At 46.0% G+C, this 26,676-nt stretch overlaps 1 protein-coding gene across 4 annotated transcripts in view; it reads left to right on the top strand.

The window, feature by feature from the left end:
- LOC134354188 (nicotinate-nucleotide pyrophosphorylase [carboxylating]-like) overlaps window positions 1–16,893 on the top strand; it is a 40,237-nt gene extending 23,344 nt beyond the window's left edge. For all 4 annotated transcript variants that reach the window (XM_063063082.1, XM_063063081.1, XM_063063080.1 and 1 more), the window contains one exon: window positions 281–16,893. In XM_063063082.1, coding sequence (XP_062919152.1) covers window positions 281–532 — 252 coding nt within the window. In that variant the 3' untranslated portion in view covers window positions 533–16,893. The remainder of the gene's footprint in view (window positions 1–280) is intronic.
- The last annotated feature ends 9,783 nt before the right edge of the window (window positions 16,894–26,676 follow it).

Raw genomic sequence — 26,676 nt, 5'->3', positions numbered from 1 at the left:
ATTCAGTTGGAGAAGGTGCAGAAATACAGAACATTACTGGGACTGCAGAGCTTGAGATACAGCAACTCAATTACGTCTGACAGTTTTCCCTAGAGCTAAGGAGGTCGATGAGTTTATCTGAGTGGCAAAGATCAGCTGGGTGGTCACAATTACTTTCCTCCAAGTATGAGAACACTAGTGAGAGGAGAAAGATGTAAAGGGGCAGGTTATTCACAAAAGAGGGGTTAAGTAGTAGAAGGGACATTTAGAACTCAGTGCTGACCTCTACTTCTCCACACAGGAATTGCAGGAAGCAGCCAGGGCCCTGAAGGAAGAGTTCCCGGGGCTGTTGATCGAAGCCAGTGGTGGAATCACTCAGGATAACTTACCCCTTTACCTCAGTCCTCACATCAATGTAATCTCTCTGGGAGCCTTCACACAGCGGCTGACCGCCATTGATTTCTCCATGAAGGTTCTCCCCGAGCTGGGCAGTGGCCCCGAGTCCAGATCTTTTACCACACCGGAGCCTTCCTTGGGACCTAGTGACTTCTAGGTTAGGGGTTGTGGGTATGTATCTGTATGGGGGAGGAACAGTCTTCTCCATCTACCTTGGTCCATGTTTGATGAATCAAGTTGAAACACCCTGGTCTGTGTATCTGTATGTATTTGTCTGTGCATACTCACCTACCCAAGCGTGCAGCAGGGCATGTAGAGACAAGGACCCCGGCGTGTGCATACATTCCACTCCCTCCCTGACGTGCAGGGCTCAAGTGATCACATGTTGCTTCTATCGCCTGTGAGGAAAAGCGTTGACAACATGGATGTGTGTTTCAGATTCAGTTTGAGATTGACTAACCTGAGGCTAAAAGAAACAGACTTTAAAATGGTTCAATAATTGGAGTGTGCCGAAGTGGAGAGGGAAATGAGGGAGATGGAAAGAAAACAAATTTTAAAAGATGAATATTGAAAGGATGTTTAAAGTGTACTGTTAATCTCAGTGGAGATGTATTCCAGTGAAGAAGAAATATGGGTGGTAAAGAAAGCATACGGAACACTTGTGTTCATGCATCGGAGGTCATTTTGCAACTGTTTAAAACTTTGGTCAGGGCACAGCTGGAGCGTAGACACAGACAGACACACACACAGCACGTGCTCTCTGTTCTCTGTCTCGCTGGCTCACTCTCTCTCACACTACCATGCAGTGAAGGCCCCAGATCCACACCATGTTCGTTTGCCCATCACTATTCTCCTTTACTTCTCAATTCCTTTCCCGTGAACCCTCTCCCTCCTTATCTCTAACCCTCTTTCCAATCCGCTCTCTCCGTTCCTGTCTTTCACTCTCCTTTTCTCTTCTCTCTCTCTCTCTCTCTTTCTCTCTTTACTCTCTCACTCTTGCACTGTCTCTTTCCATTTCTCCCTCTCCATATACCAGTTGCTTTCTCCCATACCAACATTCATCCCTGGAGCACTGCAGGATTGCAAATGTCTCTCCACACTTTAAGAAGGGAGGAAGACACAACAAAGGCAATTATAGGCTAGTTAGCCGAAACTCAATGGTTGGGAACGTGTTGGCCTATTATTAAAGATGAAGTTTCAAGGTACTTGGCCACTAATGATAAAATAAGTCATACGAACATAAGAAATAGGGTCAGGAGTAGGCTTTCTGGCCCACTGAGCCCGCTCCGCCATTCAATAAGATCATGGCTGGTCTGGCTATGGGCTTATCTCCACCCACCTGCCTTTTCTCCATAACCCTTAATTCCCCTACGATGCAAAAATCGATACAACCCTGTCTTAAGTATATTTACAGAGGTAGCCTCCACTGCATCACTGGGCAGAGAATTCCAAAGATTCACTACTCTTTGGGAAAAGCAGTTCCTCCTCATTTCCATCCAAACTCCACTCCCCCGAATCTTGAGAATATATCACCTAGTTCTAGTCTCACCTATCAGTGGAAACAAATTTTCTGCATCTATCTTATCTATCCCTTTCATAATTTTATGTTTGTATAAGATCTCCTCTCATTCTTCTGAATTCCAGAAAGTACAGTACCAGGTGACTCAAACTCTCCCCATAGTCTAACCCCCTCATCTCTGGAACCTCCTTTGCACCGCCTCCAAAGCCAGTATATTTTTCCTCAAGTAAGGAGACCAGAACTGCACGCAGTACTCCAGGTGCGGCTTCACCAGTACCCTGTACAGTTGCAGCATAACCTTCCTGCTCTTAAATTCAACCCCTCTCACAATGAAGGCTAACATTCCACTTGCCTTCTCGATAGCCTCCTGCACTTGCAAACCAACCTTTTGTGATTCATGCACAAGCGCTCCCAAGTCCCTCTGCATAGCAGCATGCTGCAATCTTTTACCATTTAAATAATAATCTGCTCTTTCATTTTTCCTTCCAAAGTGGATAAACTTGCATCTACCAGCATTGTACTCATCTGCCAAGCCCTCGCCTACTCACTTAACCTATTTATCTCTCTGCAGACTCTCTGCATCTTCTGCACAATTTGCTTTTCCACTCAATTTAGTGTAACCCCCCCTGGCCACCCTCAGGGTCACTCAGCTCACTGTTGTCTCAGGAAACAGCCTCGGCCCCGCCAAACTGGGTAATGAGTTTGTGTGGATGCTGTGTGAGGTACCCCACCCCGCCCAAATAACAGACAATACACCAGATGCAATTAAATGATTTTCAGTTTATAGATATTACTGGAACTATATAATTAAGAAAGAATAAAATATAAAAGGAAAATAAAAGGTGCCACACTTATCAAAGTTCGATCTCTTCGTGCACAAAACAGTTGGAGCTCAAGGACCTTCTTCTTCACCCTGCGACCCCTCGGACCACCTCGACCGGCCGCCTGGGACCACCAACGGTAGTCGACCAGACGGTCCACACGGGTCCGTTTCTGTCTCCTCGCCGAACGCCCTCCTCGGGGTCCAACCCCGTTAATGGACATCTCAGCACCTCGTCCATCCTCTGTCTCGCTCTCCCGCCTTCTGCCCCAAAACCCCGCGCATACAGTATCTTCAAATACACCAAAAGCATAACAACTATCCCAATTGGTTAATAGTATCCTCTTATCACACTCTAAACCAAAATAAGTTGCTAACGCAAACTTTCTCAGCATTTAACACAACAAAGCTGCATTCCCCACATTAACATAACAAAGACTCCATTTTGATTAGCCTCTGCAGTAACATAAAAGTCGAATCCCCCTTACACTAGTAACATCAGCAAACTTACATACACTACACTTGGCCCCTCTTCCAGATCATGAATGTATATCGTGAACAGTTGCAGGCCCAGCAGTGACCCCTGCAGCACACCATTCACCACTGATCGCCAACCAGCGTAACACCCATGTATCCCAACTCTCTGCTTTCTGTTAGTTAACCAATCCTCTATCCATGCAAATATATCACCCCAACTCTATGCATCCTTATCTTATGGATAAGTCCTTTATGCACTACCTTATCAAATGCCTTCTGGAAATCCAAGTAAATAACATCCATCTGTTCCCCTCTATCCACTGCACTCATTATATCCTCAGAGAACTCCAGTAAGTTTGTCAAACAGGACCTGCCTTTGCTGAATCCATGCTGCGTCTGCCTGATGGATCCATTTCTTTCCAGAAGCCTCGCTATTTCTTCTTTAATGATAGCTTCAAGCATTTTCCCAATGACAGATGTTAAATTAACTGACCTATAGTTACCTGCCTTTTGCCTACATTCTTTGTTGAACAGTGGCATGACATTCACCATCTTCTAATCTGCCGGGACCTGCCCAGAGTCCAATGGTAAATTATTACCAAAGCTCTCCTATAACTTCTGCCATTTCTTTTGCTATCTTGGGATGCATTCCATCAGGACCAGGGGACTTGTCTATCTTTAGGCCCACAAGTTTGCTCAGCACTACTTCTTTAGGGTTAGCTATTATATTGAGGTCCTCAACTCCCATCGCATCCATAACATCTCTCTCTGGCATGTTACATGTGTCCTCCACTGTGAAGACTAACACAAATTAGTCATTCAAAGCCTCTGCCATTTCCTCATTACCCAATATCAATACCCCCTTCTCGTCCTCCAAGGGACCCACATTCACTTTAGCCAACCTTTACCGTTTTATATAATTGTAAAAATGCTTACAATTAATTTTTATATTTTATGCTGGGTTATTTTCATAATCAAGCTTCCCTTGCTCGCTTAGTGATTCTTTGTTGCTTTTTAAAGTTGTCCCAATCTTTCAGTCTCCCACGACACTCGGCGACTTTGTACGCACGAGCTTTTAGTCTGATGCCTTCCTTATTTTCTTAGTTATCCAAGGCTGGCTCTCCCCAGTCTTACTGTCCTTGTTTTTAACTGGAAGATACTTTTGTTGAGCACCGTGAAAAATCTCTTTGAAAATCTTCCACCGTTTCTTAACCGTCCTACCATATAGCCTATGTTCCCAGTCTACATAGGCTAAATCCTCCCTCGTCCCATCGTAGTCCCATGTTTAAGCATAATACACTGGTTTTAGATTGAAGTCAAAGTCAGCATGGTTTCTGTAAGGGAAATCTTGCCTGACAAATCTATTACAGTTTTTTGAGGAAGTAACAATACAGGGTGGACAAAGGAGAGGCAGTGGATATCATTTCTTCGGATTTTCAGAAGACGTTTGATCAGGTGCCATACATGAGTCTGCTTAACAAGATAAAATCCTATGGCGTTATAGGAAAGGTACATGGACAGCGGAATGGCTGACAGGCAGGAGGCAGCAAGTGGGGACAAAATGGGCCTTTTCTGGTTGGCTGCTGCTGACTAGTGGTGTTCCTCAGAGGTCAGTATTGGGACCACTACTTTTCACATTGTTTATCAATGATTCAGATCATGGAATTGGTGGCTTTGTGGCAAAGTTTTCAGATAATACAAGATAGGTGGAGGGGTAGGTAGTGCTGAGGAAGCAATAAAATTGCAGCAGGACTTAGACAAATTGGAAGAATCGGTTAAAAAAATGTGGCAGACAGAATACAGTGGATAATGATAATGAATTTTGGTAAAAGGAACAATAGTTCAGACTATTACCTAAATGGGGAAAAGGATCAAACAACAGAGGTGCAGAGGATCTTGGGAGTCCTCGTGCAAGACTCCCAGAAGATTAATTTACAGGTTGAGTCTGTGGTAGAGAATGCAAAGGCAATGTTGGCATTTATTTCAAGAATAGAATACAAAAGCAGGGAGATAATGCTGAGCCTTTTTAAGGCACTAGTCAGGCCCCACTTGGAGTATTGTCAGCAATTTTGGGCCCCATGTCTCAGTAAGGATAGAAACATAGAAAACCTACTGTCCAATACTGGCCCTTTGGCCCACAAAGCTGTGCCACACATGACCTTACCTCAGAAATTACCGGGTTACCCATAGCCTTCTATTTTTCTGAGCTCCATGTACCTGTCCAGGAGTCTCTTAAAAGACCCATTCGTATCCACCTCCACCACCATCGCCGGCAGCCCATTCCATGCACTCAGCATTCTCTGCGTAAAAAAAACTTACTCCTGACATCTCCTCTGTACATACTTCCAAGCACCTTAAAACTGTGCCCTCTCGTGTTAACCATTCCAGTCCTGGGAAAGAGCCTCTGACTATCCACACAATCAATGCTTCTCATCATCCTCTACACCCCTATCAGGTCGCCTCTCATCCTCCGTCGCTCCAAAGAAGAAGGCCGAGTTCACTCAACCTATTCTCATAAGGCATGCTCCCCAATCCAGGCAGCATACTTGTAAATCTCCTCTGCACCCTTTCTATGGTTCCCACATCCTTCCTGTAGAGAGGCGACCAGAACTGAGCACAGTACTTCAAGTGGGGTCTGAACAGGGTCCTATACAGCTGCAGCATTGCCTCTCGGCTCCTAAACTCAAGCCCTCAGTTGATGAAGGCCAATCCATCATATGCTGTCTTAACCATAGAGTCAACCTGTGCAGCAGCTTTGAGTGAGCTATGGACTCGGGCCCCAAGGTCCCTCTGATCCTCCACACTGTCAAGAGTTTTACAATAAATACTATAATCTCCCATCATATTTGACCTACCAAAATGAACCGCCTCACACTTATCTGGGTTAAACTCCATCTGCCACTTCTCAGCCCTGTTTTGCATCCTATCAATGTCCCGCTGTAACCTCTGACAGCCCTCCACACTATCCGCAACACCCAACCTTGTGTCATTAGCAAATTTACTAACCCATCCCTCCACTTCATCATCCAGGTCATTTATAAAAATCATGAAGAACAGGGGTCCCAGGACAGATGCCTGAGGCACACCACTGGTCACTGACCTCCATGCAGAATATTACCCGTCTACAACCACTCTTTGCCTTCTGTGGGCAAGCCAGTTCTGGATTCACAAAGCAATGTCCCCTTGGACCCTTTGCCTCCTTACTTTCTCAATAAGTCTTGCATGAGATACCTTGACAAATGCCTTGCTGAAATCCATACACACTGCATCTACTGCTCTTCCTTCATCGATGTGTTTAGACACATTCTCAAAAAATTCAATCAGGCTCATAAAGAACGACCTGCCTTTTCAAAGCCATACTGACTATTCCGAATCATATTATGCCTCTCCAAAAGTATATAAATTCTGCCTCTCAGGATCTTCTCCATCAACTTACCAGCCACTGAAGTAAAACTGAATGGTCTATAATTTCCTGGGCTATCTCTACTCCCTTTCTTGAATAATGGAACAACATCTGTAACGCTCCAATCCTTTGGAACCTCTCCCGTCCCTATTGATGATGCAAAGATCATCGCCAGAGGCTCAGCAATCTCCTCCCTCACCTCCCACAACAACCTGGCATATATCTCATACGGTCCCGCTGACTTATCCAACTTAATGTTTTCCGAAAGCTCCAGCACATCGTCTTTCTTAATATCTACATACTCAAGTTTTTCAGTCCACTGGAAGTCATCCCTACAATTGCCAAGGTCCTTTTCCATAGTGAATACTGAAGCAAAGTACACATTAAATTCCTCTGCTATCTTCTCCAGTTCCATACACACTTTTCCACTGTCACACTTGATTGGTCCTATTCTCTCACATCATATCCTCTTGCTCTTCACATATTTATAGAATGCCTTGGGGTTTTCCTTAATCCTGACCGCCAAGGCCTTCTCATGGCCCCTTCTGGCTCTTCAAATTTCTTTCTTAAGCTCCTTTCTGCTAGCCTTATAATCTTCTAGATCCCTATCACGACCTAGTTTTTTGAACCTTTTGTAAGCTCTTCTTTTCTTATTGCCTAGATTTACAAGAGCCTTTGTACACCATGGTTCCTGTAACCTCTCCCGGTCTCATTGGAATATACCAATGCAGAACTCCGCACAAACATCCCCTGAACATTTGCATATTTTTTCTGTACATTTGCATATTTCTTCTGTACATTTCCCTGAGAACATCTGTTTCCAACTTCTGCTTCCAAGTTCCTGCCTGATAGCCTCATATTTCCCCTTACTCCAATTAAACGCTTTCATAACTTCTCTATTCCTAACCCTCTCCAATGCTATGGTAAAGGAGATAGTATTCACAATTCTATCTCCAAAATGCTCTCCCACTGAGAGACCTGACACCTGACCAGGTTCATTTCCCAATACCAGATCAAGCACAACCTCTCCTCTTGCAGGCTTACCTACATATTGTGTCAAGAAACCTTCTTGAACACACCTAACAAACTCCACCCCATCTAAACCCCTCGCTTGAGGGACATGCCAACCAATATTTGGGAAATTAAAATCTCCCACCATGACAACCCTGTTATTATTACACCTTTCCAGAATCTGTCTCCCTATCTGTTCCTCAATGTCCCTGTTACTATTGAGTGGTCTATAAAAAAACACCCAGTAGAGTTATTGATCCCTTCCTGTTCCTAACTTCCATGCACAGAGACTCCGTAGACAATCCCTCCATGACTTCCTCCTTTTCTGCAGCCATGACACTATCTCTGATCAACAGTGCCATGCCCCCGCCTCTTTTGCCTCCTTCCCTGTCCTTTCTGAAACACCTAAAGCCTGGCACTCGAAGTAACCATTCCTGCCTCTGAGCCATTCAAGTTTCTGTAATGGTCACAACATCATAGCTCCAAGTACTGATCCACACTCTAACCTCATCCGCTTTGTTTGTAATACTCCTTGCATTAAAATAGACACATCTCAAACCATCAGTCTGAGCGCGTCCCTTCTCTATCACCTGCCTATCCTCCCTCTCGCACTGTCTCCAAGCTTTCTCTATTTGTGAGCCAACCATCTCGTCCTCCGTCTCTTTAGTTTGGTTCCCACCCCTCAACAATCCTAGTTTAAACTTTCCCCAATAGCCTTAGCAAACCTACCCACCAGAATATTGGTCCCCCTGGGATTCAAGTGCAACTCGTCTTTTTTGTACAGGTCATTCCTGCCCCAGGAGAGGTTCCAATGATCCAGAAATATGAACCCCTGACCCCTGCTCCAATCCCTGAACCACACATTTATCTTCCACCTCTCTCTATTCTTATACTCACTGTCACATGGCACAGGCAGTAATCCCAAGATTACTATCTTTTGTGGTCCTGCTTCTCAACTTCCTTCCTAACTCCCTGTAGTCTGCTTTCAGGACCTCCTCCCTTTTCCTGCCTATGTCTTTGGCACCAATATATACCACGACCTCTGGCTGTTCTCCTTCCCACTTCAGGATATCGCGGATGCAGTCAAAAACACCCTGGACCCTGGCACCTGGAAGACAAACTACCATCCGTGCTTCTTTCCTGCATCTACAGAATCGCCTGTCTGACCCCCTAACTATAGAGTCCCCTATTACTGCTGCCATCCTCTTCCTTTCCCTGCCCTTCTGAGCCACAGCGTTAGACTCTGTGCTAGAGGTGCGGCCACTGTTGCTTCCCCCAGGTAGGCAGTCTGCCCCCCCCCAACAGTATTCAAGCAGGAGTACTTATTGTCAAGGGGTACAGCCACAGCAGTGCTCTCTAGCCTCTGGCTCTTGCCCTTCCCTCTCCTGACTGTTACCCCTTTATCTGTCTCCCCAGGCCCCGGTGTGACTACTTGCCTGTAGCCCCTCTCTATCACCTCCTCACTCTCCCTGACTAGATGAAGGTCATCGAGCTGCATCTCCAGTTCCCTAACACGATCCCTAAGGAGCTGCAGGTTGAAGCACCTGGTGCAGATGTGGCCGTCCAGGTGGCTGGGAGTCTCCTGGACTTCCCACATCTGACACTGAGCACAGAACACCGGCCTCACACACATACTTCCTGTCTGTAATCTACACAGATAACCTACCTCGCTTTACCCATTAACACTGAAGCCCCGTTGAGCCAAAGCCTTCCTACTCTGGCCCCACTCTATAAAGCTGTCTCCTTTTAAACTATTCTCGCTGTTCTCACTGGCTGACGTCCACGTGCTTGCACAGTCGTGCCCCAATCAAACCACTGAAGAAATAACCATCTCCCTTTAAACTCTTCTCACTGTCCACGTGCCTGCGCAGTCATGCAGTCGTGGATGTCTTGTCATTGGAGAGAGTCCAGAGGAGGCTCATGAGGATGATTCAGGAATAAAGGGGTTAACATATGAGGAGTGTTTGGCAGCTTTGGAACTGTACTCGCTGGAATTCAGAAGAATCCAGGGGCGATCTTGTTGAAACCTACCAAATGTTGTAAGGACTAGTTCGGGTGGATGTGGAGAGGATGTTTCCTATGGTGCAGGTATCCAGAGCTAGAGAGCACATCCTCAAAATTGAAGGGCGATCCTTTAGAACAGAGGTAAGGAGGAATTTTTTTAGCCAAAGATTAGTAAATCTGTAGAATCCTCTGCCACAGATTGTGGTGGAGGCCAAGCCTGTGGGTATACTTAAGGCAGAATTTGATTGTTTCCCGGTCGGTCAGGACATCAAAGGGTATGGCAAGAAGGCAGGTGTGTGGAGTTGAGTGGGATCCGGGATCAGCCATGATGGTTTGTCGGAGCAGACTTGATGGGCTGAATGGCCTAATTCTGCTCCCATATGTTATGGTCTTATACAACGTCTAGCACAAAGTATCTCATTTGATTTACTTCCCATGCAAAGCCAGAAACACCACTTCCTTTGACCGCAAGATGTACTGTTTATAAAACATGAGAACATAAGAAATAGGAGTAGGTTATCAGAGAAATTGAGTCTGCTCCACCACTCAATAAAATCATGGCTGATCAGGCTAATCAAGTCTACAAACCTGCCTTTCCCCAAAAATATGTGGTAGGCATTTGATCCATAATGACAGATGAGGAAGCTCTTTAACTCAACAAGCGATTTATTGTGATAAACACAAAACAAACCAGGCACCATGACCCAGAGAGGGAACCCATTCAGTCTCATACAGACGGGGAAGGGAGGTGACCGTCACACACAGTCAGGGTGACCCACAAATACACAAGCAAATAACTGTATAACCTAAACTAAAATGTACTGGAACTTCCCACCATAATCCCACCAGAGTATTTTAACACAAAGACAATAAACTGTACTGGTCATTAGAAATGCAGGGACAGGCTGTCAACTACGCCCCCCACCAGAGGTCACACTGTCCCAACCCGAGGGGTCAGCCGTCCCAACAACCCCAGAGTCCAAAGCAAAGTACAAAAGTCCCAGTAGGCATCAACACTGCCACCTGTTTGTGTGAAGCAAGAAGCAGGGCACCCAGAGTGTCGCTTCCTTCCTTTGGTCTCGCTGGGTTAGTAGTGACCAAGGGCTGACACAGTGCCAACTGGTCCCAATGCAGCATGACTGCCTTCCATTGCTCAGGCAACCGCACCAGATATAGCACCTCTCCTGGCCCCTTCCAGTGGCTTCCAAGCCTGGGAGATAGTCTCTTCTTCTGGGAGGAGAAGGAGACACATACTGGCGCCCCCAGCATGTACTGCTGCATTGGCGCCCTAAACCGGAGGCTCAGCCCCTTCTGGGATGTGCAAGTATCGCAGAAATGCGCAAACAGCTCTGCATCCTGCCTGTACTCAGGCCAGTAGAAACGGTTATGCAGCCTGCCCAACATCTTTGTAACTCAGAAATGTGCATGGACTGCAGCACCATGGCGCGGAGCCCCCGGGGGACCATCAGCTGCAAGAGATGTCTGTCACCATCGGACAAATGCCACCGCCAGAACAGCAACCTGTTGTGGACCTCCAACGTTCCCCATTGCTTTGGTCTCTGGGTCCAGGGACACCCCAGCCGTCATCCCACACTCAGCCATTCCCTCACCTGGACCAGCACGGGGTTGCTCACTTATTTGATGCACAGCTGCTGGTCCATGGCGGGGAGCTTGCCCATGGTTCAGCTATGCTGTGTTGTGTTTGGCTGCTGCCGGATGTGCTGCACTACCCCGAGCCACTGTGAAACCAGTGAGTGGTGGTTGTGGCCCCTGCTGGGTCCGCTTCCTGGAGCTGCCCTGCTGGAGAGCCATGGCTTTGGCACCAAGGTAGACTGTTGCCCCGACACATCCACACGGGCCCTCCAGCGGGACAGCAGGTCCATGCCAAGGATGCAGGACTCTCAGATGTCGGCGAGCCACACCTCATCCTCCACTGCGTTTTTCCAACTGCAATGCGCAGCCTCCTCTTCCCTCGCATCGCCGCACAGTCACTAGTGACCTTCACCAGCTGGACTGCTGTCGTTGTCCACCCAGGCAGGGATGGCTGGTCCCTGTTGGGGAGAACACCGGGACGGATGATAGTGTTGGTTGACCCCGTGTCAATCTGATGCCCTCCACCATGCAGTCCATGTATAAGACTTGTTCTTCACCCAAACGGCTCACCTGGATGGGCAACAACGGGGGGATTCTGCTGGAGGATTCGGGTGACGCTTCCCACTCGGCATTTCCTGAAGGTTGCTCCGAGCTGTGGTGTGGTGCCGGTGCAGGGCAGTCCCCGGCCAAATGACCTGCCTCACCACACCGGTAGCAGAGATTGTTTCCTGGCTGCCAGCGGGATTGGCACGGCGCTGGTTGGACCTCTGTCACGGGCTTCTCCTCATCAGTTTCCTCCTCGCCCTTGGTGACATAAGCTTGGGCTCGCTGTGTGTGAGGTGACGCTGGAGCACGTTGGGGGTGGGGGGTGCTAATATAGCTTCTGGCCTCTCTGCTAGTGCCAGCGCTTCATCTAGTGACGATAGTGATGAGTGATGTCAGGCAAACATGCTGCCGAAGGTGCTCCGGCATCATCGCCTTTACAAAGACGTGCAGGGTAAGCTCTTCCTGGGCCGCTGGAAGGAACTGGGGGTAGCCACGCCAAGAACAGTGACAGAGATCAGGGGTTAATACCCTTGTTTTCTCCCATTCAACACCGTCTGCCGCACAGATCTTCCCTCATTGCTTCCGCCAACAGCCTCTGCTCGAAATGCCACTCCAGCGCCACTACGAGTGCCCTGGAGTCACGCTGCTCCAGTGCTAAGACAAGGCACACCGCCGTCTCAGTGGGGCTCCATCCGTTGTGCCACGTGGCAAGTTTGAGTTGCGCCAAGTAAGGCTCCGGGCAGCTGCTACCATTGTATCTAGGAGTCTTCAGGGTAGACGTTGAGGCACAAGACCTTCCTCTGCTCTGATGGCGGTTCCCATCCTCCGATGGCTACGGCGTCTTGGGTTCTCCGGTGCGGGTCACCACAGAAGCGAATGATGTGCTCTGCTCTATCCCCTGGGTTGGGGAGCCTGGGTATGTTCTCTCTGGCAGGGCTTCCTGGGAAGACTCAGTTCCCTCGTCTTATTCCCCAAGTCTTAAGGTACTCAATCCGATGTCATAGTTCTTCAATCTCACACCCCACTCCTGACACCAATCTGGCGAGAATTTGGTCCATAATGACAGACGAGGAAGCTCATTAACTCAACAACCATTTTATTGTGATAAACACAAAACAGACACCATGACCCGGAGAGGGATCCCAACCAGTCTCATACAGATGAGGGAGGTGCTCATACACCCCAGTTACAGTCAGAGTGATCCACAAATTCACAAGCAAAACTGTAGAACGCAAGCTAAAATGTAGCAGTAAATTAACTGGAACTTCCCACCATAATCCCACAAAAGCATTTTAACACAACAACAATAAACAGTGCTGGTCATTAGAAATGCAGGGACAGGCTGTCGACCACGCCGCCCCCCCCACCCCCCCCCCACAAACTCTTGTATCATATAATTATGCAAAAATCTATCCAAATGCATCTTAAATATATTCACAAAAATAATCTCTACTGCTTTCCTTGCCTCAGAATTCCACATATTCATTAATATCTAGGAAAAACAGTTCCTCCTCATCTCCATCCAAACTCTTTCCTGAATCTTATGGCTGTGTCCTCTAGTTTTAGCCTCACTTGTCCTCTTCTGCAGAATCAACTTGGTGAGAAACCTCTGCATCACTCTCAAACAAGGAGAACAGAACTGCATGCTTTATTCCTGGTGCAGTCTCAACAGTACCTGTAAAATTACAGCACTATCTCCCCTGGTCTTAAATTCAGTCCCTCCTGCCATATTGCATTTGCCTGCTTAATAACTGCTTGCACTTATTCGTGCACCAGCACACCCAAGTCCCTCTGTACAACAGCATGCTGCAATCTTTCACTGTTTAAGTAATATCCTCACCTTCTCATTGTTTGCCACCAAAGGGAATGACTTCACATTTACCAACATTGTGCTCCATCTGCCAGACCCTTGCCACACAATTATCCCACCTATACCTCAGCAAACTCAACACATTCTCTGCAGAATGCCCACTCAATTTAGTGTCACCAGAAAACTTAGTTATACTACACTCAGTCCCATAATCTAAATTGTTAATGTATTATGAACAATTGCAGGCCCAGCACTGAACACTGTGGCACTCTACTCACACTTGATTGAGAGCCAGTTACCTCTGTACTGTGCCTTATATTAGTTAACCAATCCTCTATCCATGCTAATGCAATACCCCCAACTCTATGCATATTTATCTTACGAATAAGTCTTTTATACGATGCCTCAATAATCCTTTTGGAAATTCACAGACCAAAGAACAGTACAGTACAGAAATAGGCCCTTTGTCACACAATGTTGTACCAAACCAGCTAAAAAGCAAATCAAAAAAACCAAAACACAAATTTGTCCTCCCTACCCGATGTCCACATCCCTCCATCTTCACATCCATGTGCCTATCTAAATGTCTCTTAAAAGCTTCTAATGTTTTTGCCGTTACTACCATATTCCAGGCATCCACCATTCTGTGAGTAAAATACTTACCCCTCACATCCCCTTTGAACTTAACCCCCTCTCACCATAAATGCATGCACACTGGTATGAGACGTTTCAACCCTGGGAAACAGATACTCCTTGTCTCTTCTATCTATGCCTCTCATAATCTTATAAACCTCTATCAGATCTCTCCTCAGCCTCTGTCGCTCCAGAGAAAACAACCCAAGTTTATCCTACCTCTCATGATAGTACATGTCCCCTAAATCAGGTAGCCTCTTCTACGCCTCTCCAAAGCCTCAACATCCTTCCTACAATGGGGCAACCATAACTGAATGCAATACTTCAGATATGGCAACATAACCTCTTTCCTTTTGAACTCAATGCCTCGACTAATACAAGCAAGCATATTACAATAGATAGATAGGTAGATATCAGTCCTCGCAGGTTCCAGGCTATGTAAAATTTTCCTGCTCAGAGCAGCATTAAAAAAATTAGAGGGAACGTTGGTTACTGGATATCCTGCCTCGCTGTGGTAAAGTGATGAAGCTGACCAGCATGTCGGGACTTAATTATATCTACTTGAAATATATCTGTTCTCCAAACCCTGATGAAGTTGACAGGTACTTATTGAAATCTGGAATGTAAATTTACTGTTAATTTGTTGGGCATGTGGCCAAATGGTTAAGACGTTCGTCTAGTTACCTCAAGGTTGCTAGTTCGAGCCTCAGCTGCGGCAGCGTGTTTGTGCCTTTGAGCAAGGCACTTAATCACACATTGCTCTAGTCTGTGCGTGGAGTGGCGCCCCACACAGACTTCCAATCTGCGCCTTGTAAGGCATGAAAATGCCCGATGCAGGCCTCCCATGGTCTGAGTCGACGTTCCCCTTGAGATTTGGCCAAGAGCTCGGTTTTGTCCACAGGTTTAACTTTCGGCAGGAGACCTACAGGACTGTCAAGGAATGGTAACAATCCACATTGCACTCAATATTTAATTGTATAGGATCAAGAACAACTATCTCTTCTCAAGGAAAACTGGCTGAACTGCACTGTGTAGTCTATTAATATAAAAACACGGATTTTCAAGCGAATGTTTTAAGGAGGAACATATGGTGAATAGATTCGATGTATCTATCCAAACTCCATATCGGAAATTCCAGGGGAAAATGGGGGGAGAAAACGTTCAAAGAAAGTTTGGTTCTGGGAGTTGTTTGCTTCTGAACAATACTCCGAAATGAAAATGGTGCTAGTGATCTGCGCAAGGGCTAGTGTTGGAACCCTTGATTTTCGTTATTTATTTAACCGATATCCACAAGGCTTCACCAGTAACTTTGCGGATGTTACGAAATTAGGAGGAGTTTTTCTCAGTGGAATAGGTTATTGCAGATTACATGTAGGATCTTGATCGGTTAGGGAAATGAGCCTAAATGAAACAAATAGATTTCCAAACGTAACGATAAGGTGATGCGTTTCAAAACTCCAACCGGCATTCGACTGATACTACGATTGGTAGGGCTTTAGGGAGTATAGTGGAGCGGTGAAACATGGGAGTATAGGTGCATTGTTAGTTGAAAGCGGTATTACCGGTCCGCGGGGTGGTGAAAAAGGCTTTTATCACGTTAGTCAGGGCACTGAGTTTAGGACTTGGGATATAATATTGCAGTCGATTTAGTTATCGGTGAAACTGTACTTGGAGAGTTGTGTACAGGTTTGGTTTCCCTTACATAAAACTACATGATTAAACTTAAAATAGTGCATATAATCTTTACGAGGATGTTGCCTGGAGAATTTGATCAGGATAATTCAACATGCCCCAGAACGGAGGAAAACGAGGAGCGACCTCACAGAGATGCTTAAAGTTATGAGCGACGTATGGTGGATGGTAACAGTGCTTTTCTCAGGGTAGAGGAGAGCATTAGGATCAGATTTTTAAAATATTGGAACATACATAGGGGAAACTTTTTCACGCAGTTGACGCCGTGCATTTAAAATGAGTTACCAGAGAAATTGGTTCAGCCAAAAATCAATTGGTTATGTAGATGAATAGGCGGGGTTTAGAGGATATGTGCTAAACGAGGAAATTGGGACAGGTTTATTGGGCAGCGAGGTCGCTACTGACTGGTTTGGCCAAAGGAATTGTTTCCATTCCATCTCGCTTTATGCCTGTGAGCCGAAACGGCCTTTAATTACATTGGCAATTAGATGAAAAGGATATGTCACCATGGTCCTCAGCTGTTTCCTGAATTTAGTTTGTGTCACTGCATAAATGCACGTGTTTGTACGACAATTAGAAGTTGGAGCATGAAGCCTATTTCAGTTACAAAAGTAGGGAAAAAAACTAAGTTATACCCCAAATTCCACAATCGGTTCCATATCGAATAAGCCGTAAAAACTGACCATAAGAGGATGAAGTTTCCCGAGGTAACAAGCAACAATATAGTATTATGGATTTCCTTCTGCCATCCACCTCTCGGTCTCTGGGGATGTGTCTTCGCTTCTGACCCAGGAGTCTCCTGCGGGCTGTGCTAGTCAATAAGATGTGCCTGGCTGTTAAAACGTTGAAGAGCAGAATCAAAACAAACGGAATACATGGGGTGAAAATATAATGTAAACATTCAACTATTGTCCAGGTCATTGATGTTATAACACGGATATCTATGTAACAAAACCAAGGTAAATTTGACATCCTGTACCAGGATGTGTAATAAAATACCAGAGAATATTCTTTATGCTGTTTACACCATTCACTGTTCCTAGACCGTAGTCGCTGTTTCCTCGGTTGAATGCCGATATTTTAGTTTTTGGCAACAAATGGCTGCAAATCGGTCAAAGGTGAACGTTACAGTGAACCAGACCGAACAGTCCGTGACTGCGTGAAGCAGGACGGCGTGGATATTACACACAGGGATGGACCTCACATAACGCATGTTATGTGCAATTGGGATCTGTCTCAATATTAAATCAAAGATAACGACCAGTAGATCCGCCGCTGCCAGGCTACCAAGTATCGTGTGACACATATAACCATATAACAATTACAGCACGGAAACAGGCCATCTTGGCCTTTCTAGTCCGTGCTGAACTCTTACTCTCACCTAGTCCCACTGATCTGCACTCAGCCCATAATCCTCCATTCCTTTCCTGTCCATATAGCTATCCAATTTAACTTTAAATGACAGCATCAAACCTGCCTCAACCAGTTCCCTCTGCTCCTGGCTTGCTTTCTGGATACCCTTGCGTATGAAGAACTTCTTGATGTTCTCCTTGGTGGCTTCTCACCAGACAACCGGGGAATCAAAGGTTTTCAAGGTTCTCCAACCTGTGTACTCCTTCTCTAGTTCTACCAACATGGAATATGAGGTGTTAATCCCCTAATCTGTGTCCAGCCTCAACTTCACAGTACAGAAAGCCATGGGCAGCATGTCAGTATGTGAATGGGGAGTGGTATTAAAATCACTGGCCACCAAGATAAACTGGTTATTGCAGCAGAAAGAGTGAAGGTGCATCAATTAGTTCTGGAGAGACCGCACTTTCCCTGAGACAGGACCACAATCGTCAGCAAGTTAACTGTGCGAGGAAAAAAAGTACAGGAATCAAATTAACCAGAAAGACTGAGAACAGTGTCAGCATCTTGTGCAATCTATCAATAATGATTTTGTAGAAACGGAATTTCCAAAGATAACAGTAAACAAGTTTGCTGATATGCCAGCAACATCGTGAAGAGGATGTCAGACTTCTCGATCTTCAATACACAATACGGTGACATGTAAATTGCTGCATCACGTTACAGCACCAGCGACCATAGGTCAGGGTTCAGTTTCCTAAAAGGAGTTTGTACGTTTCCTCCTCTGTCCGCTTTTCTAACACACTCCAAAGAGGTACGCTGAGGGTTAGTGAGTTGGGGGCACGCTATAATAGCGCCCGAATTCTGGTCACACGGGCTGACTTCCACAGTCCTCTCTGATTCGCTTTGAAGCAAATGACACATTTCACTGTATGTTTCGAAGCAATTAAAACTAATCTAAATGATGTATTGGTAAACTTCAAATTGAATATATTAATGAAGATCTCTTAATCACTTGCTGTGCAATTGAGGATTCTGCTGTTGAGTTGAAAAAAGGATTTTGATCAAAATGATCCGGAAAAAGTTCCAGAGGAATATTTTGAACTTTAATTGTGTGACTTAATATATTGCCTGAATCCACTGAGAATCAATACGTACACTTGCGTTACTGTTGGTGAGTAGATTTTCCGAACTGTTAGATACGGATATAAATTTCCAGATATTGTTGTAGGTTTTATTGCATTATTTTACTTAAAACTAGATTGTGTGCATCTTATAATGATGGAGTTGTTGAGAATATCTGACAAAATACACCTTCACATAGAATACTTACGCGGTTGAAATTAAATCAGATGTTGATGAGACGTAAACCCTTTATATCAGTAAACCGCACCGAGACTCGGTATATTTAAGTACCAAGAAAGATAACCGATTGTACGGCTCCGGAGCTAGAGGTGGGATAGAACCAGCTGCTCCCTCACGATGAATTATTCCTCAACTGTGCCGAATCGGCGTGGCAGCCTGTTTTCTTCAAATATATAATTGGACAACGATCGCGGAAAGCGTGAAAGAGAATGCGACACAGATAAATCTAGAATGAAAACTGTAGTCCTGTGCTAACCGCAGGGGCATCAGCTCATGCACAGCAGGAGATACCCGCAGCCACTGGTAGAATGCGTGACGGGTACGGAGTCAGAGTGACTATTGACAGTCACTTTACATCTGAACTCGTGCGCGGAGTCCGTATCACTTTCCCTGACCATGTTCAACAAACAACACTCTTATCCATCTGGACACACAACACTTAACCCAATGGTGGCTAATGTCCTTCAAAGCATATTGTGTGTCAGTTTTCTGTTCATTTGCACCTGGCCATCGAGCAGGTGAATTTAACGGTCAAAGTAAGAAGATGTGGCTTGTTAACAGACCCAAACTAAGAGTAAACACCAAACGAATCGAATGTCCGTATGTTGGAACCAACTTGAAATTACAGTCGTACATTTAAAAACAATTTTCAACACAAACAGAGGACTGATTAACTTACTAGCGACTCCCAGAACGCCTAGGATAGGATAGTATATCTTCTCGATTCCATATAAGATCTTATGGATCTTCAAATCGAAGTACATTGCCTTAAATTCGCGGAGATACCGGCAATGTCGGAGGTAATCATGTACATGAAACGATAGCGTATTTGGTAAACATTCCCCAGTTAAAAGGAAAAAGATTCCTCTCCAATGAGACGTGTGGAACTCATTAGCCTGATGACGTTCACAATCACTGAACAAACAACTTTCAATACGTCCCTTTGACCCTGGGATATTTATAAAACAATCGGGAGTGTCATCAGTGAACCGCTCACGAACTTTATTAACACTGAGGCTATTGCATGCTCAGAAAGCAATATTCGCCGAAATATCTGCTTTTGCTGCCTGCCGCCTACTAGATCAAAATTTTCAAATACGTTTGCCACTCTCGCTACTAGACTAGAAGTCTACCAAACTTATCACGTTTGCAGCAGAATTTTCTGCTTCAGTGTACTTCTTTGACGCAGCGGCCACAGGGGTAGTCTGTACCGGCTGTCCATTTCCCTTCCTACTCCTGACATTCATTCGGTTACCTGCCTCTAGCAACCCTGGGGAGACTACCTCCTTGTAGCTCCTACAGTGGCATGCAAAAGTTTGGGCACCCTTGGTCAAAATTTCTGTTACTGTGAATAGTTAAGTGAGTAGAACATAGAATAGTACCGCACAGTACAGACCCTTCGGCCAATATTGTTGGCCCGACCCTCAAACCCTGCCTCCCATATAACCCCCAACCTTAAATTCCTCCATATACTTGTCCAGTAGTCTCTTAAATTTCACCAGTGTATCTGCCTCCACCATCGACTTAGGCAGTGCATTCCACGCACCAACCACTCTCTCAGTAAAAAACCTTCCTCTAATATCCCCCATTGAACTTCCCACCCCTTACCTTAAAGTATGTTCTCTTGTATTGAGCAGTGGTGCCCTGGGGAAGAGGCGCTGACTGTTCACTTTATCTATTCCTCTTAATATCTTGTATACCTCTATCATGTCTCCTCTCATCCTCCTTCTCTCCAAAGAGTAAAGCCCTAGCTCACTTAATCTCTGATCATAATCCACACTCTCTAAACCAGGCAGCATCCTGGTAAATCTCTTCTGTACCCTTTCCAAATCTTCCACATCCTTCCTATAGTGAGGCGACCAGAACTGGACGCAGTACTCAAAGTGTGGCCGAACCAGAGTTTTATAGAGCTGCACCATTAACTCGCGACTCTTAAACTCTATCCCTCGACTTATGAAAGCTAACACCCCATAAGCTTTCTTAACTACCCTATCTACCTGTGAGGCAACTTTCAGGGATATGTGACATGTACCCCCAGATCCCTCAGCTCCTCCACACTACCAAGTATCCTGCCATTTACTTTGTACTCTGCCTTGGAGTTGTTCTTCCAAAGTGTACTACCTCACACTTCTCCGAGTTGAATTCCATCTGCCACTTCTCAGCCCACTTCTGCATCCTATCAACGTCTCTCTGCAATCTAAGACAATCCTCTACACTATCCACAACACCACCAACCTTTGTGTCGTCTACAAACTTGCCAACCCACCCTTCTACCCCCACATCCAGGACGTTAATAAAATTCACGAAAAGTAAAGGTCCCAAAACCGATCCTTGTGGGACACCACTAGTCACAACCCTCCAATCCGAATGTACTCCCTCCACTACGACCCTCTGCTTTCTGCAGGCAAGCCAATTCTGAATCCACCTGGCTAAACTTCCCTGGATCCCATGCCTTCTGACTTTCTGAATAAGCCTACCGTGTGGAACCTTGTCAATTGCCTTACTAAAATCCATGTAGATCACATCCACAGCATTACCTTCATCTATATGTCTGGTCACTTCCTCAAAGAACTCTATCAGGCTTGTTAGACACGATCTGCCCTATAACCATATAACAATTACAGCACGGAAACAGGCCATCTCCACCCTTCTAGTCCATGCTGAACGCTTACTCTCACCTAGTCCCACCGACCTGCACTCAGCCTATAACCCTCCATTGTTTTCCTGTCCATGTAGCTATTCAATTTTACTTTAAATGACAACATCGAACCTGCCTCTACCACTTCTGCTGGAAGCTCGTTCCACACAGATACCACTCTCTGAGTAAAGAAGTTCCCCCTCATGTTACCCCTAAACTTTTGCCCCCTAACTCTCAACTCATGTCCTCTTGCTTGAATCTCCCCTACTCTCAATGGAAAAAACCTATCCACGTCAACTCTATCTATCCCCCTCATAATTTTAAATACCTCTATCAAGTCCCCCCTCGATCTTCTAGGCTCCAAAGAATAAAGACCCAACTTGTTCAACCTTTCTCTGTAACTTAGGTGCTGAATCGCAGGTAACATTCTTCTCTTTACTCTCTCTATTTTGTTGACATCCTTCCTATAATTCGGTGACAAGAACTGATCACAATACTCCAAATTTGGCCTCACCAATGCCTTGTACAATTTTAACATTACATCCCAACTCCTATACTCAATGCTCTGATTTCTAAAGGTCAGCATACCAAAAGCTTTCTTCACCACCCTATCCACATGAGTTCCACCTTCAGGGAGCTATGCTCCATTATTCCTAGATCCCTCTGTTCTACTGCATTCTTCAATGCCCTACCACTTACCATGTATGTCCTATTTTGATTAGTCCTACCAAAATGTAGCACCTCACATTTATCAGCATTAAACTCCATCTGCCATCTTTCAGCCCCCTCTTCTAACTGGCCTAAATCTCTCTGTAAGCTTTGAAAACCTACTTCATTATCCACAACGCCTCCTATCTTAGTATCATCTGCATACTTACTAATCCAATTTACCACCCCATCATCCGGATCATTAATGTATATGACAAACAACATTGGACCCAGTGCAGATCCCTGAGGCACACCACTAGTCATTGGCCTCCAATCTGACAAACATTTAGCCACCACTACTCTCTGGCATCTCCCATCCAGCCACTGCTGAATCCATTTTACTACTTCAATTTTAATACCTAACGATTGAACCTTCCTAACTAACCTTCTGTGTGGAACCTTGTCAAAGGCCTTACTGAAGTCCATAGACAACATCCACCGCTTTACGCTCGTCAACTTTCCTAGTAACCGCTTCAAATAATTCAATAAGGTTTGTCAAACATGACCTTCCACGCACAAATCCATGTTGACTGTTCCTAATCAGACCCTATCTATCCAGATAATTATATATACCATCCCTAAGAATACTTTCCATCCATTTACCCACCACTGACGTCAAACTCACAGGCCCATAATTGCTAGGTTTACTCTTAGGACCCTGTTTAAACAATGGAACAACATGAGCAATACGACAATCCTCCGGCACCATCCCCGTTTCTGCCTGTTTAAGCTTCCAATTTCCCGGCTGATAATTTCCTTTACTCCAATTAAACGCTTTTCTAACTTGTCTGGTCCTATAACTCTCTCCAATGCTATTGTAAAGGAGATAGAATTATGATCACTATGATCACTATCTCTAAAATGTTCTCCCACTGAGAGATCTGACACCTGACCAGGTTCATTTCCCAATACCAAATCAAGTACAGTCTCTCCTCTTGTAGGCTTGTCTATATATTGTGTCAAGAAACCTTCCTGAGCACACCTAAGAAACTCCACCCCATCTAAAACCCTTGCTCTAGGGAGATGCCAATTGATATTTGGGAAATTAAATTCTCCCATCACGACAGCTCTGTTATTATTACGCCTTTCCAGGATCTGTTCCCCTATCTGCTCCTCGATATCCCTGTTACTATTGGGCGGCCTATAAAAACACGCAGTAAAGTTATTGATCCCTTCCTGTTCCTAACCTCCACCCACAGAGACTCCATAGACAATCCCTCCATGGCGTTCACCTTTTCTGCAGCCATGACACTATCTCTGATCAACAGTGCCACGCCCCCACCTCTTTTGCCTCTCTCCCTCTCCTTTTTGAAACTTCTAAAACCCGGCATTTGAAGTAACCATTCCTGTCCCTGAGCCATCCAAGTCTCTGTAATGGCCACCACATCATAGCTCCAAGTACTGATCCACGCTCTAAGCTCATCCGCTTTGTTCACAATACTCCTTGCGTTAAAATAGACACATCTCAAAATGTCGGTCTGAGCGCGTCCCTTCTCTATCATCTGCCTATCCTTCCTCTCATACTGTCTCCAAGCTTTCTCTATTTATGAGCCAACCTGTTCTTCCCCAGTCTCTTCAGTTCGGTTCCCACCCCCCAACAATTCAGGTTTAAACTCTCCCCAGTAGCCTTAGCAAACCTCCCCGCCAGGTTATTGGTCCCACTGGGATTCAAATGCAACCCGTCCTTTTTGTACAGGTCACACCTGTCCCAAAAGAGGTCTCAATGATCCAGAACTCTGAATTCCTGCGCCCTGCTCCAATCCCTTAGCCACGCATTTATCCTCCATCTCATTCTATTCCTATACTCTCTATCGTGTGGCACAGGCAGTAATCCCGCGATTACTACCTTTGCGGTCCTGCTTCTCAACTTCCTTCCTAACTCCCTGTAGTCTTTTTTCAGGACCTCTTCCCTTTTCCTACCTATGTCATTAGTACCAATATGTACCACGACCTCTGGCTGTTCGCCCTCCCACTGCAGGATACCTTGGACGCGGTCTAAAACATCCTGGACCCTGGCACCTGGGAGGCAAACTACCATTCGAGTTTCTTTACTGCGTCTGCAGAATCGCCTGTCTGAGCCCCTAACTACAGAGTCCCCTATCAATACTGCCTTCCTCTTCCTTTCCCTACCCTTCTGCATTCCGGTTCACGGTCCGGTCCATTGCTCCTCATTCCAGGTTTTCTGGCTTTCCCCGGTTTCCGTTTAAGCACCTGATTCTCGTTTGGGCTGGCTTCGTAAATAGCTTCAGTATCCAGCCTCTGGCTGCTGGACTGGTCCCTTCCCTTCCTTCTGTATCCCTGACAGTTGCAACGGCGAGTTCCCTCGGCGGTTACCACGGCGAGTTCCCTTAGCGGTTACCACGGCGGTTCCGACGGCAAGTTCCCTCGGCGAGTTCCCTCGGCAGGTTCCCTCGGCGAGTTTCCTCGGCGGGTTCACACGCCAGTTCCCACGGCGAGTTCCGTCGGCGGGTTCCCAAGGCGAGTTCCCTCGGCGGGTTCCCTCGGCGGCCACCACGGCCCTGTGTCCAAGAAGGGTTCCGGTGGCTCCGAGCCCCAAGAAGGAGTCCCGGCTCCGAACCCCGCCGAGTCCAAGAGCCGAGCCCAGCCAAGTATCCTAGAGCCGAGCCAAGCCCGGTCCAAGAGCCACGTCCCGTCCAGGAGCACCTCGTCCAGTCCAAGAGTCAAGAGCCGAGCCCAGCCGAATCCGGTGTTCCACGCCCAGCCCAGCGCTGGAGTACCTCGTCCTGTGCTGGGGATTACTGGTCCCGTCGTGGAGTCTCTCGTCACGTCCAAGAACATCACCTTGTCCAAGTCCCGTCCTAGAGTCTCGTCCACTCCATGTCAAGGCTTCGTATTCCCTGTACTATTTTTGTGTCTGGTCTGTTCCTAGTCCCGAGTCCTCGCCTGGATTCGAATTCCGAGCCCGAGTCGGGACCCATGTTCCGGGTCACTGTCCAGCTCGGAGTCCTAGTCCAGGCTCCTTGTTTCAAGTTCCTCGTCCAGGTACTACGCTCCTAGTCCAAGTCCGAGCCCAGGCCCGGTGTCCTTGTCTCATCCAGGGCTGTGTCCACGTCCAGCATCGTTTCCTCCCGACTTCCCTTGCCTTCTTGACACTCCTAGTCAGTGTCTGTGCCTTGCATTTGGGTCCGTTCGCAACGCCCCCCTTATGACAAACCATAGAAACCATAGAAACTACAGCACAGAAGCAGGCCTTTTGGCCCTTCTTGGCGGTGCCGAACCATTTTCTGCCTAGTCCCACTGACCTGCACACGGACCATATCCCTCCATACACCTCCCATCCATGTATCTGTCCAATTTATTCTTAAATGTTAAAAAAGAACCCGCATTTACCACCTTGTCTGGCAGCTCATTCCACACTCCCACCACTCTCTGTGTGAAGAAGCCCCTCCTAATGTTCCCTTTAAACTTTTCCCCCCTCACCCTTAACCCATGTCCTCTGGTTTTTTTTCTCCCCTTGCCTCAGTGGAAAAAGCCTGCTTGCATTAACTCTATCTATACCCATCATAATTTTATATACCTCTATCAAATCTCCGCTCATTCTTCTATGCTCCAGGGAATAAAGTCCTAACCTATTCAACCTTTCTCTGTAACTGAGTTTCTCAAGTCCCGGCAACATCCTTGTAAACCTTCGCTGCACTCTTTCAACCTTATTTATATCCTTCCTGTAATTTGGTGACCAAAACTGAATACAATACTCCAGATTCGGCCTCACCAATGCCTTATACAACCTCATCATAACATTCCAGCTCTTATACTCAATACTTTGATTAATAAAGGCCAATGTACCAAAAGCTCTCTTTACAACCCTATCTACCTGTGATGCTACTTTTAGGGAATTTTGTATCTGTATTCCCAGATCCCTCTGTTCCACTGAACTCCTCAGTGCCTTACCATTAACCCTGTATGTTCTACCTTGGTTTGTCCTTCCAACGTGCAATACCTCACACTTGTCTGTATTAAACTCCATCTGCCATTTTTCAGCCCATTTTTCCAGCTGGTCCAAGTCCCTCTGCAGGCTCTGAAAACCTTCCTCAATGTCTACTACACCTCCAATCTTTGTATCATCAGCAAATTTGCTGATCCAGTTTACCACATTATCATCCAGATCATTGATATAGATGACAAATAACAATGGATCCAGCACTGATCCCTGTGGCACACCACTAGTCACAGGCTTCCACTCGGAGAAGCAATTCTCTACTACCACTCTTTGGCTTCTTCCATTGAGCCAATGTCTAATCCAAATTACCACCTCTCCATGTATACCTAGCGACTGAATTTTCCTAACTAACCTCTCATGCGGGACCTTGTCAAAGGCCTTACTGAAGTCCATGTAGACAATATCCACCGCCTTCCCTTCATCCACTTTCCTGGTAACCTCCTCGAAAAACTCCAATAGATTGGTCAAACATGGACAGTGAGTATAGAGAGCTTGGTAGGAAGCTGAAAAGCAGGACCTCAAGGGTGGTAATTTCAGGATTGCTACCTGTGCCACACGCCAGTGAGGGTAGGAATAGGATGCTCTGGAGGATGAACAGATGATGAGAGGCATTGATCATGTGGATAGTCAGAGGCTTTTTCCCAAGGCTGAAATTGCTGCCGCCAGAGGGCACAGGTTTAAGGTGCTTGGGAGCAGGTACAGAGGAGATGTCAGGGGTAGGTTTTTTACGCAGAGTGGTGAGTGCGTGGAATAGGCTGCCTGCAACGGTGG

Source organism: Mobula hypostoma, chromosome 11 (assembly GCF_963921235.1).
Source record: "Mobula hypostoma chromosome 11, sMobHyp1.1, whole genome shotgun sequence".
Classification (NCBI taxonomy): domain Eukaryota; kingdom Metazoa; phylum Chordata; class Chondrichthyes; order Myliobatiformes; family Myliobatidae; genus Mobula; species Mobula hypostoma.
The sequence above is the reverse complement of the archived record's forward strand: the minus strand, read 5'-3'. Positions and strand labels throughout refer to the sequence as shown.